The sequence below is a fragment of the Agelaius tricolor genome, unplaced genomic scaffold (assembly GCF_023055355.1).
Source record: "Agelaius tricolor isolate 1412-34295 unplaced genomic scaffold, bAgeTri1.0.p SCAF_13, whole genome shotgun sequence".
NCBI classification, from domain to species: Eukaryota; Metazoa; Chordata; class Aves; order Passeriformes; family Icteridae; genus Agelaius; species Agelaius tricolor.
The window spans coordinates 7,841,430-7,854,821 of NW_027269273.1; the positions used below are offsets into that span (position 1 = coordinate 7,841,430).

General features: G+C 39.2%; 1 protein-coding gene across 5 annotated transcripts in view; it reads right to left on the minus strand.

Moving 5' to 3' along the window:
- Positions 1-13,392, minus strand: part of ARID5B (AT-rich interaction domain 5B) — a 151,733-nt gene that overhangs the window by 59,798 nt on the left and 78,543 nt on the right. For all 5 annotated transcript variants that reach the window (XM_071438620.1, XM_071438618.1, XM_071438619.1 and 2 more), the window contains one exon: positions 6,347-6,577. In XM_071438620.1, coding sequence (XP_071294721.1) covers positions 6,347-6,577 — 231 coding nt within the window. The remainder of the gene's footprint in view (positions 1-6,346; positions 6,578-13,392) is intronic.

The window sequence follows — 13,392 nt, forward strand, 5'->3', positions numbered from 1 at the left end:
CAGAAAGGGGTGGAAGCTAACAGCATTTGTTTCCATTGAAGTTCTTGCAGAGGAAGGTATTTTATCTTACTTTACTACATATTACTTATGTTCACTTAACAGTTTGCTGTTAACATTGGGTGAGATTCTGTCTTTGGTTAACTGGTGAAAATCTTGAGTAACAGCCTCAGAAGTGCATAGAGTTATGCTGGATTTACGCCACTAAGGAAGGCAGAATGTGACCCCTTATCAGTGCCTTTTTACTTTGAGTATACAAATATTTTATGCATTTCAATGAGTGACAGAATGCAAAACTTGCAAATATTTATTTTTAGCTGTATGGGGAAAAAGCAATTAGAGCTAAAAATGTTAAGAATGAAGAAATCACTTAACAGAAGCAATTATGTTGGGCACATAAACAGCTCTGCCTTCAGACATTTTATTCAAATGCGGCAGAGCACGCTAGAAAATATCAATTGTTTAAAAAAACCCCTCCAAATATTTTTTCACAACTGAAAAATCAATCATTATAAACAACATCTGGGGATCATTAATATCTTGCTCTACAGTTGAATTAACAAAATAAGAAAGAAATCTGACCAGAATCCAGAACATTTCCAGATTCACTTTCTCAAGCTAAAAGCTTGTGTTTGCAGAGGTGGGGTGGGAGGGAAGAGGAAATGTACATTTATCTATATTATATATAGCACTATTATGCATTAATCACTACTTCCCCTCCAGCTATGTCCTGTTTTTGTTTTGAGAGACCTAAAATTTGAAATATTTAGCTAAGCCACCCTGCCCAAGACCTTGGAAAAAATTTGCATATTTTTCAGACTGTTGGAGATGCCACTGTAAAGCTCCATCTAAGGAGCTCCCAGCATCCATGTTAATAAAATTCTCCATACTCCTCCTGTTGCTGTTCTAAATGTTTTAAACGTTCCAGTCTTTGCAGAGGACCACTAACACCTATCCCACTCTAACATCACATCTGCATTAAAACAAAGAAGCCCAAAGCATCTATATAGAAATTTCAGGTTTTTCTGAATTTCACTGCTATAAATTATCCTGCAGGTAGCCAAAACAGACAACAGCAATAATGCTGATACTTTACATCAGCTGAAAAACTTTAAAAAAACACCCAGTCAGCTCAAATACAATTTTTGTACTGGAGCTAGTTTAAAAAGAAAAGCCAACTTTGACTCACACAAATAAAATAAGTCACCAACAGGAAAACTGTATTTCATTTAGACTGAAAACATTCTTCCGTCCTTTTTTTTGTTTGTTTTAAAGACTCATTCCCTGCCAAAGTTTTATTTTGTTATGTTTTTCCCCCAAACAACTGATTTTATCTGTGAGTCACAAACTTCTGTAAACTAAGATGCATAATGAGAGCAAAGACCAAATTTCAGCTATACCAAGAGTAATGTTACCACTCCATACCCTGGAGTGACCAGCTTTCAGGCTACAGAATTTTTCTGGCACATGATCCGTCCCTAAAAAGTCCTTTCTTCTTCATAATGCTGCTCTTCCATGGCTCCCCTGGCCAATGACAGGGAGGGTAAGGCTTTCTGAAATTGTTGGCTCAGGAACTCCAGCAGCTGGGAGGACTGGTAAGTCACCCCTCATTCCCAACCACTCCCTGCCAGGCCTGGAAGTGAGACCAACTGCCTTCGCCATTGTTTTACAGGGAGAGATGAGCTGCTGAAGGTTGTGAGGTTTGCATTTTAATGCAGATAACTTTTCCCCTAGCAAGCAATATATTGTTAAGTTTGGTTTGGGGGATGGGGAGGAGATAAGAGGGACCTGCAACACCCTTTTGCACATGGATTTTTTTCAATGAGCAGTTTCCCTCTGCATTGCTCATGTTACGGCCAAATGAAGATGGTTAATTTTTCAGAGAAAAAATTGTACTTATACCACAGTAGGTTGTAGTTCTCTCACATTTTGGTATCAAATGTTTCATTAAAAAATTGGGTTTTACATGCAAACCCAAAACCTTCTATTGGGCTTGAACATGTGTTTTGAGTACTCCAGGGACCAAGCACATTGTTAAACGGCATATTGGACCCAGCATGCTGTAAAAATAATCCAGAATGATTTAAAATTTACCAAACAGATTTTGAAAATTGAGAAGAAATAAGGTATTCTGTTTTCTCTCACACTCCTGTTTATAGAAAAAGCAAGCCCATCCTCACACAATGAAAGATAGCCTTTGGATTCATCTTTAGCAGACAGGATTTATAACATTTATCTACTAAAGAACTATGAAAAATGGTTCTGAAATTTTCACCTGGCGAAGCTGATGGAGCTGAAACTCACAATCACCCAGACCACAGCTGGATCACAGAAAGATCCTGGCTCATTGATGAGCCCTAGAAGCCACTCCAAACCATAGAGCTGGCACAAGCCTGGCAACTGAAGTCACCTTTTTTGGACAAGCAAACACAGAGGACATGTGCTGCTCTAGCAACAAGTGCACACTGATTTATGCCCAGTGACCTTCAGATACACCTTCTGAACACTCACAGGCAGCTTTGCCTCCAGCTAGATCCCTTTGGTCTGTAATGAAAATTATTAGAAACCTAATTTTTTCATTCCTTCTCTCCTCCAGCACATATGACCGCACAGCAGATGCCAGTAAATGATATGCATTTATGAAAGTTATTCAGTAACAGTAACCCCAGAGGCTGATAAATGAAAAAGGTTTTGAAAAATGTCTTGAGTTGAAGAGAAATGAATTGTTCCTTTTCATTGCTCATGTTCATTTCATTATCCACCTGGACTGCTTCACGCTGGTGAGGACCTCTAATTGCTCTTATTTCAGGAGAGGGATACGTGTGCAGTTGGACTGCAGTCATAGCCAGGAACGTGGGCTATCAAGATATCCAAGCATGGTTTATGTCTTCTGCTTTCTGAACAGAAGCAAGCTCTTGAGCCTATTTGCATTCTGGAGGGGAACCCTCCAAGGCAGTTGGATTAACTAATCAGTGGTTATATCAACAAGAATGGGAGCAGGAAGCTTCCCACTCACAGCAGTCTTTCCTCTGTAAATGTAGAGCAAGTCCTTCTGTGGCAGGCTGCAAAGAAAGACATGCAAATGTTTGAGGCTTCCAGCTGCTGAGCCCATTCCTCAGCAGCCTGCTCCTCCAGCAGCCTCCTAGGTGGGATGCTGTGGCACACTGAACCAACCAGAGGAGAAATACAAGAGGACCGCGCAAGAAAACAGATCCTAAATATTCCTGTCCAGAGCACCTGGGCACATGCCATGCAGCAGTGGGCACACAGGGTAGAGGCAAGCACAGGCAGCTGTGGTGTTGGGAACACCTGTGGCTGGAGCTGGAGGGGAAGCTTAGCACAGCCTGAGCCTCACAGAGGCTCTATGGAAACACAGAACATGCACACAAGGACTGCCCAAAGCCTTGCTGCATCCCTCCCAGTCATACCTGTGGCAGCATCTACAAACATCTGCTTCAAAAAGTCCCACACCAAAACAATATTTATTGGCAACAAAACTTAATTCTTCTTCCTCATTTCCAGCTTTATTTATTTTTGTTAAACTCTACAAAAGAGGGGAAAATAGGCAAGGAGTATGAGAACAAGTCAGAGCTCAACAAATTTTTTTTGTTATAAACTTATAATGAAAGTAGAGAGAATATTTCCAGGAAAAACATTTTGGTCTATTAAAACTACCTAACAAGGACAATAGCTTACATGCTGGGGGTTCTTTGTAAAGGTGTTTCTGTGTCTCATTTGTGATATGCTGTAGCTGTTGCAAAATACTCCAACATACAGAGAATGTGTAAAACGTGCCTCAAAAGCAATGCTTCTGAAGAAGATTTGGCATCCACATTGGAAACCAGTGCTCCAGTGCTTCCCCCATAAAGACATCAGTGGAACGTATTTCCCAAATTTTGCATTTGCTTTAGAGCTGGGAGAATTTAAGGTAAAAACAGTGAAGTGCACACTCCTGTCTTGTTCCTTCTGCACGCTTATTTCATTTGCACAGTAAGAGAGGGACAAAACCTTCAAACTACATGTGTCTGGGTCTCCTTATAGACACCTTTTCAGAATTTTAGTCACCATTTTTTTAATCTGGTATCCCCTCAGATTTGACTGATAAATACCAGTGCCTTAGAGTAATCTATTTATCTACTGTACCACCCTGCCTCTGTTTAGGCTCAGCAGTCATCACCTTCCCCATGTGACCTCAATCTACATGGTATCAATGTAAACTGTTTGTATAATGAAGCGTTGTACATTTTATTGTCCTGCCAGCAAAGAAAAGGATAAACTAGTACTTTGCCTGCTGTCTTCAACAAAGGTAGCATAATTGACACCATACATTTCGCAATGCAGATATGAAACCACACACTGGCCAGTTTTTCCTTCTTTAAACAGCAGGGCTTGCAAGTTTTACATCATTACTTTCATAATAAATACTTTCAAACTGTGTTTTTGGGGTTTTTTTTTGGTGGTTCTTTTCTTTTTTCAATAGGGATTTAAAAAAAAATCTGCTTCTTAAACCAAACTAAATTTTAAATACACATTATTAATTTCTATGGCTAAGATTTCTGTGGCTCTGGTTGATAATGAGATAATTGCCTCGCAAAGGTCAAGAGAATGGCATAGTTTGCTTTCAGACGCTGAACAAAGCACTTGCTATGGTTCACTAAGCGTAGTTTCTGCATCATTCCACATCTCTTTGATTCATCTATTACTAATATTCCATGATACACTTGCATTATGGATCCAACTATTTCAACAAACCTGTAATCAAGGAATGACCCTGAATAAAATACTCCACAGAAAGCAGATGGTAGGCTCATCAAACGCCTTCAAGCCTAAAATAACCTTTCTCACATAAAAAGGAGAGTCAATTACAACTGAACTTTATATTCTGAGCTTGAGCTCAGAGTAAATAAAAACCAACACGATACTATTGTGTCATTGGACCAAACTTCCAGGGCATTTAATTCATTTTTTTCACCACCCCCATCCCCTAAGAGCAACCAACACTTTTATTCATGGTTCATTCAAAACCTGCAATGTTTTGTGTGAGTGTGAGCAGACTTGACAGTTTGGGCCAGATTCTGAAAAATCTTGACAGCACAAAACTAAAACTACTCTCAGCAGTCATGTGCTCCAGTGACAACACCACGTGAGGAGGGATCTCCTCTGCCTTTTGGGAATGGAGTGGCAGAGCAGCAGAGCAGCACTACCTTACAAAATACCCCAAAGCCATCACATGAGTCAGGGCTTTTCTGCTGTCACAACAATGCCTGAGCTGGGCACCAAGCTCAAAGCCAGTGTGTTCCAGTTCAGAAAAACAGGCAGATGACTCTCCCATCAGAAACATTCCCTCTCAATCTCATTATTAAATGTTTAAGGGCATCAACAGACTTTTTTTCTCTAAGAGACTACAGGAGCTTCCTTGCAGAGATGGGGGGTCTTACAAGCAAAGGTGTACTCAGCACCATGCAGACTTTGCAAGCATGAGCCACAGAACTCATCCATCTGGTGATATGGGGCATAAAACTTAATTCTGTACAGTGCTAAAGAAACGACACTGGACCCATTACTGGGTGTCTACACAACATGCATTCTGCCACATATTCAAAGCACACCTGCTGTAGCTGGGATGATCTGACACCAAAAAAAACCCTGTATGAAACTACCTGGTTGTCAAATCTTGCAGTCCTTTTCCGCAGCTGTAAGGAGCTGCATACTCCTTTAGAGCTGCAGAGTATTCTCTATGCCTCTTGAATTAAGAGGTCACCTCCCATAAGTATCTCTGCACTCATGAAACCAAGCTCCTAGCAGTGGCAAAGCCCATGTTGAACAAGCCCACATTCCAAGATGACCAGGAACACACCAGCTACAGCTGACACTCTTACAGGGCCTGGGGAGCACAGCTGACAAGTGCTCTGCAACAGCAATGGGGTGTGCCAGGACTCCCTCCTGTTTTGCATCTTTTAGCATACTGCACCAACAATGACTTCAAAAAACTAACACACACTGTAATGCTTCTGGAAGACAGGCTAGAGGTGAATGGTTAAGGTAGATGAACTTCAAACCCAGGCAAGGTATTGTTCCACTCAGACCCAGTCACTGTGCTACACTCCACCCTATAACATTATCTATGATTGTGAACTCAAGTTGCAATACTGAGATCACCAGTGGCCAAAAGCCTTCAGTCTTAGAGAAGAAAGAGCATATTTGGTACTGATCATTTCAATCATAAATATGGTTATCATAAATCATGGTTCACTTCAAAGGAATCACATCTTCCCTTTGGAAATCAGTGGATACTTAAAAGAAGAAAAATGTCTTGTGAGAAAAAGAAAATAGCTGTAATGGGACTTACCAAACTCATCGCATATACTTTCATTTTCTATTAGGGTAGGATGATCAAATGTATCCCGACAATAGAAGATTTGGGGGTTCTTGCTTGTTACTGCAATGCCTCCAAGGGCTAAAACGAACTGGTCTGTCAGTATTGACGAGGGCTTGTCCTGGATGCGCTTTAACATGGAACGGTAGCGACAGTACTGTGGGTAGCTGAGAATTAAAAGGTTTGAATCTTCATCATCCTCACCTGGAAGAACAGAAAAAAATATTCTTAGTATATCAGAAAAATATAAAACAAGAGCTGTACCTCAAGTATTTCAGAAAAACTCCATTTTCTGAAGTAAGTTCATCTTTTCTCAAGACACAACTTTTATAGCACAGTGGGTCTGGAAAGAAAGGTTAAAAACCAGTAATTTAAAGAAAGTTTATTAAAATAGATTATTTTCTGCCTTTCTGTTCAGTTTTTCCACACTTACTCACAAGGACTACCTGGATGAGCAAGAAAACACTGCTCTGCTGAAGTTGGCCAAGGGCCTTAATCAAAGTGTTCTCCATACTTTGCCAATTTGGCTGCTTCAATAGAAATATAATCTGTAATTTTTACTCAGTTCCCCATACAGCTTTACTACACTCATGTTTACATCAGTTAACGTCTTTTAAAAACAATAATACACATGCAGAGCATACAGCTATTACCTCTCCTTTGAAGTCCCTGATACTGGCAACTACCAAAGGACCTCTGGGCCAGGGAGGTGGGCTGACCCAACCTGGTCATTGTTGCTAAACCCCAAGAGGTGGAAGCAACTTTTTTCACATTAACTGCAAATACAGCAGTTAAAATAAAACTCCTACAGAGCACAACAAGCAAATGAATTTTCAAACAGCTTGTGCTGCTGGGCTCAAAATATAAAGTAATCTAGACCTCAGAGCTTTCCATTCCTCCATGGTTTAGATGATATCACATATGAAGGTGGCAGATTTTGAAATAACACAATCAAGTGTCATCATATAACCAGAAGGAAACCTAAGAGGAAAAAAAACCTCAACTAGGGATACAAACATGAGAAATTACTCATCTGCAGGTATGCAGCCAGTACTCAACATAACTTCTTTTTTATGCTCATTTATCTCCTCAGGTACCTAACTGAACATGGCTTTCCAGGCATGCCAATGAGGACACAGCAACAGCACTCATTTTACATTTTCTGTTCTACTCTGATTACTGAATAACTCAGCTATTTCTTCTGCCAGAGACAAAAGGTCTACTATTTAATCCCATTACCAATACTGAAATAATTCTTACTCCTAAAGTAAAAATCACTTCAGACATTGAAAGAAAAGTCAGATCAGTTCTCTCCAACTAAATATGATGGCACCACTCATCTAGATTCAAGTGAGGCAATGAAAATGTTGACACATAAAAGGCTAAATTTTAAGAAGTCTCTGGAAGCAGATATATCACCTAGAATGTCATCACTGCAGAGGAATGCAATGCTGTAAAAAAAAAAATCAGCATGACAGACAGACTTGCAAGGCACTGTCTTTACTAGCACAGCTCCTGAAAGCCATCACTTTTAAAAACTCAGAACTCTCACCACTATCCTGACATAGGTGAGGAGATAAAACTGTTTGTGTTAAAAAGAAAAAAAAAAAAAAAGAAAAAATTGAAGTAAGGGTAATACATTTTGGTAAACAGCACTGGCATTTTTTAAGAAAATAAAATTGATGGCCCTAAAACCTCTTTTGGCCAACAAGGATGTGGTCATGCTTTTCTTTGTTTCAACAAGTATCCCATAAGCCTACACAACAGCACGATTGAGCCAATTGCTCCTGGGAATAAGGCTCTCTCTTCTTTATTAGGAAACTCTAAAAATCAGATCAGGAAAACTGTTCTAGGAATTAAGAAGCACATGATCCGTCCTTTAACTCCTTCGAGAGTTGCACGTACGCCTGCCTGACAGTTATTACTACTTTATACCTTTGTGCAGATAGTGCTGAGCTGAATCTGTCGATCTGACAGCACTTTTCTCATGCCAGGATGTGGTCAGCTTTTTAAACAGGGTGTATATAAATGTATGTCCCACGTGCCTTTGTAGTAAACCATTAGTTTCTAGACAAATGTGCTGCAAGTCCCTGAGCAGAATTACACAAACTTTGTACCCCTGACAACTGACGACTTAACTCAACCCCCCTGGCATAAATTAAAACCAAGTAATTTTTACAGGATCACTTTCATACATGCTTGTGCAATTCCAATGAGTACTTTGAGATGCATTTGTTGCCTTTCCTTTTTTATTCCAGGTTCAATAGATACATCAAAGAATGAACAAAGGCTGAATAAACTGAAAATTTGCTTAGTGAAAGACAAACACAGTGTTCCTGGAACAAAGATTTTTCTCCTCAACCACGCCCACATGAGAAAAGAGAAATCAAAGCAGACCAATCCCTAATAAAATGCAAGCCCGAAGACGAACTATTATTTGCTTTTATCAAAATCTTACACATGCCATTTAACGGTGGACTTAGTGAATTTTGCAAGTCTTTTTCAGAAATACGATCAGAAAGAGTTTACTCTTAGGAGAAGAGAAGCTCAAAATGTAGATCACATTCCATTAAAATTAAGAAAAACAACATGACTTCTATAAACATACAATTGAGATATTAGGAAACCAAGATGCTGTATTTTCTGAGTTTCATTTCAGATTCCACAGACAGAACATGGTAAAAGATAATACCTACAGTATTCTGCTTGTGAGGCTCAACCGAAATTACTCTAATCCTATGCTTATATCATAATTGTGTGGTTTAATAACATCCTCCAACATCAACTTTTCATTTATTTTCATATTTCAGGGCTGAAAACAGAGAAACTGTAATTAGGAAGCAAAGTTCCACCCCTGCCTTCCAAGCACTGCCTATATCTGCAGAGATATAATCCAACAGTTCCCTTTGTCAGGGGTAAAGAGAGCTGGGATTTGGCACAGCCTGGCATTTATGTTGGATTACATGTTCTTCAAGTTGTCTTTGTAAGTAAGAGATGCATGAAATGCCAAACACAATGAATCTATGCAAGAACTGACTTTTCAAATCAGCACAACCATTTTTAATATGTAAGGCAAGACAATTAAAAGCCCTAAAAGAAAAAAAAAAAAAAGCCTGTTAAAAGGACGAATTCCTAACAAATCCAACTAGAGCCAGAACTATTTACAGAGAGAGCAGAGAAAAAAAACCCTGTAACATGCTTTTTGTTTGCTTGTTTCAGAAACATCAGCCTATAATGTTATTGCTAACTGCCATAATCTACCCTCAACATCAGTAAGCATTATTTCTCTTTAAAAAGACCTTCACACCAGGATTTTATAGAGCTTGATGGAAAAACTATGCATGTTCCTTCCTGTACCTAATTACCTCAACTGAAAAAGCTGCCAAGTATTTTGCCCTTTAGTTCTTTTAATCGTATTAGTGCAAATGCATTTGGATGCCAACAGAAACAAACATTTTAAGATTTTTGCTTAAAAGATTCCAAATATGTATGAGGCTGGTGCTATGAAAGCACACTCCACTTCTTCCCAGAAAGCACATTATTCTTGCAGAAGAAACATGAATTTGTGCCTCTTGTAAGACTAAATGTCTAGTTTCGACCCAATTTAAGTAAAATAATGTCAATATGAACTGCTCTCACAATGATTTATGCTACCTTCTGTTACTTTATTACATTAGACATTCCTTTCTCTAAGCTTTATACTTTTTGCCGTCCTCCTAGCAACCACATAAAGGCTGAGTACCAACTTTACATGCCTGGCACCCTTCCAGGCTCGACTGTTATTGATAATTATATTGAAGTTTCAATTTAATTGCTACTCTGTTGTGACACAGAATATTTTTTGTAATTAGGCTTTTCCCATTTTCTGTCCATTCATTTTTTGCATTACTGAAAATTACTTTTTCGGGCCAATGCCCCCCTCCCCTCTGTGAAAACACAAGCAGAACAATGATACAGATAAGGGTCTGTACATCTGTTACTATCATTAACAACTCAGTAATGTGAAGGGAAGAAAAAAAAAAGGGGAAAAAAAAGCTAAATATAATTCCTCAGAAGGTAAATTTTTTTCCAGTTTAAGTGCTGTTTTTCTTCTTACAGTTACTCAATGATTTCCTGTTCTAATTACAAGACATTATACAGAAAGTAATTTTTAAAAAGGAAATATACCAGCACAGGAGGCTAAACAGAAACACTTGCTTGGTATGGTTTGAGATTGCAAACTTTTACATCTCTTATCAATTCTCTGCTCTACCTTTGTACAATATATTATACCACACATCTACCATTTCTTCTGAGGCAGTTAACACAAATGTATACATCAAAGGGCAAACAAAACTTGCAGTTAAACTGCAGGCAAAGGAGAAAAAGAAAAAAAAAATCAATTTTTTCCTTTTCCATGTAGCTGGTAAGTTGGAGGCAAGCCAAGCCTCAGAGTGGAAAATATTAAAAAGTTAAAAAAAAAAAGCAGCAGGCTTGATTAAAAAGCAAAAGAAGAGATATTCAGTTCTAGATCTAAATGAATAACCCACAAACTATTTCATAAAAACATACTGTGACGTAAATTACACATCAGTATTGCACTGTTGTGGTTATTTTGAGAAATGGCTTGTACTGTAAGTCAGCTGGTAAAACCCCACCCTTAATGATTTTGTAATTCTCCATACAGCAATCAACTGGAGCAGTCATGAAATTGCCAAGAAGGAAAACAGACAGAGCGGTAGAGAGTTTGTAATAAAAAGATAATGTACTTTTAACATAACAGAAGTAGAAGATTGGTTTTATTAACTAAAAAAACTACTTAAAAGGTCCCAGGCTTGCCATTTGTTTTGATAAATGTTGACAGAGATCTTCGTAAGATAAGCAATGGAAGTACCAGGGGAACCAGATAAAATGGGACAATGCTTTGGTGTGTGGGTAGCAAATTGAGCAAGGGAGCTCTCTGGAATACAGAGAGAAAATGAAGGAAGTTGCAGGGTTCTGTCCATCAGGCTCCTCTCCCACACAGTGCCCTCGCTCCTCTGCCTTCTTTCATAACCCTCTGTTACTAAGGGGGTCTCCCAGAGGATTCACATATCACAATTAGCTTATCATTGCTTCTATGCACGGCTTTGACCATTATCATCAATATGCAGCGGATACAGAGGTAATGAAGGATGCACCTGGGTGTCTGAGGGACTGGTGAGGTGCTGAATGAACACAGCTCTGACTTCTGTGATGGGAGGTGGTCTCCTGACTATTGCAGGGCAGTGTGTTCACTCACCTTCCAACACCCTCCAGCTGTTAACATCTAGTTCTCCTTCTCTTGTTCTACTCTGGCAATGACTTTCTGCAGTACAGGCATGAGAACACAAGTGTAGATGAAGCAAAGATGTGTAGCTCACCCTTCAAAACCAGTATCTGCAGGTCAGACAGGCTCTACATATATCAGAGCTGCCTGTTCTAATAAAAACCCAAAGAAAGAGAGCACAGTTTTCAGCAGATGGAAATGAACTTATCATACAACTACCAAAAAACCCTGAATCTATCAAAAGGTCCAAAAGCAACAGAAACAGCAGAACAATGAAGGAATAACTACAAAGAGGAATAAGAAACTGGGTCTTTATGACCTCAAAATCTTTAAGAGGAATCTTTAAGAGGAGTGATGCAATGAGAACACCTTCTCATATCATAGTCCAGCTATAACTTGCCAAACCCCTCCAAACTTCCAAGGTAACTGCAGGTGGCCAAGCAGCAATGACAGTCATCATCACCTGCACCTCTGGGGATTCCTGTGAGGGCAAGGACAGCTCTCCCAGTGAAATAACCTTCATGGGAGGATCATGCCTGGCTCCTGCCTGACCACTTCTCACACTGAATCCTTTGCACAGACACAAGGCTAAGAACCACAGCAGGAATCCACGCCCCACAGCAGGAATCTGCTGTGGACTAGGAGCAAAGGCTGAGGAGTTCAGGTAGCTCATCATGGTCACAAGGCATGCTCTAGCACAGCGATCCACCCTCTCTCCAGTGGTTAGGAAAGATTTCTCAAACACAGCTCTTCCAATCCACTCTGCTTTTTCATTCCCATGGTCTTTATTCACACTAGTAAAGACACTCAGTGTGCCTCAGCTGGCTAATTAATCAAAAGACCTAAAAATATTAATCTAAGAATGGTATTTCTCTCACAGATAAATGCAAATACAGTAAGTAATGATTTAGCCACATGAGATGGGACAGGAAATCTGTGGTTTTGGTTTTAAATAAATTTGGGTAAATTATTGACACAACAGGGATACCTCTTTGTCGGCAGGACTCGTGCTACTCATCCTTGCTTTGAGAACCCCCCTCTATTTGAATGCTAATGCAATCAAGAACAAAGGCAATGTGTTGCAGGATACAAACACAGTGATTACATTTATGTTTACCAGATAATGATGGTGTTAACAAGTTGCCTGTAATTCTGACATGGACGTTTGCCTGCCTGATTCTGCTTTTAAATTGATCAAAAGGCAAAAGTCATTTCTGCCAATAGTGAGAATAAAATGTACAGCCTTTCTGCATGTGTCAGATATTTCTCCTCTTTTAAGGAGACAGAGCTATTTCTCAGAATTTCATGCCACTTCCCCAGCCCTCTGTTTTCTGTCACAGTGCCAGCAGAGCATCAGCCTTTCAAAGAATTCCTAAGCTTAGTTTAACATTTGAAAGAAAGAGAATACTTACAAATCTACTGGAGATTGAAACTACTGTTCAACTGAACAGTAATACAGTCATTAAATAAGTATTAGATGTTGCCGTCTTTTTTTCTTTTTTTTTAAAGCACGTGGTTGAAAAATATTTTTCACTCAGCTATTTGGATCAGAGTTGTTCTACTCCTACTTAACGGGGACAGATCCAAGTATCTTGAGCAATGACTGACAGTATGTCCATATAATAAAATATTCTATAATATTTATCTCACTAAATCACTTGAAATTCAAATCCTAAATCCAATTTTTGAAGAAGACAAAAGAAGTTTAATATGGAAAAGTTTCCAACCAGAT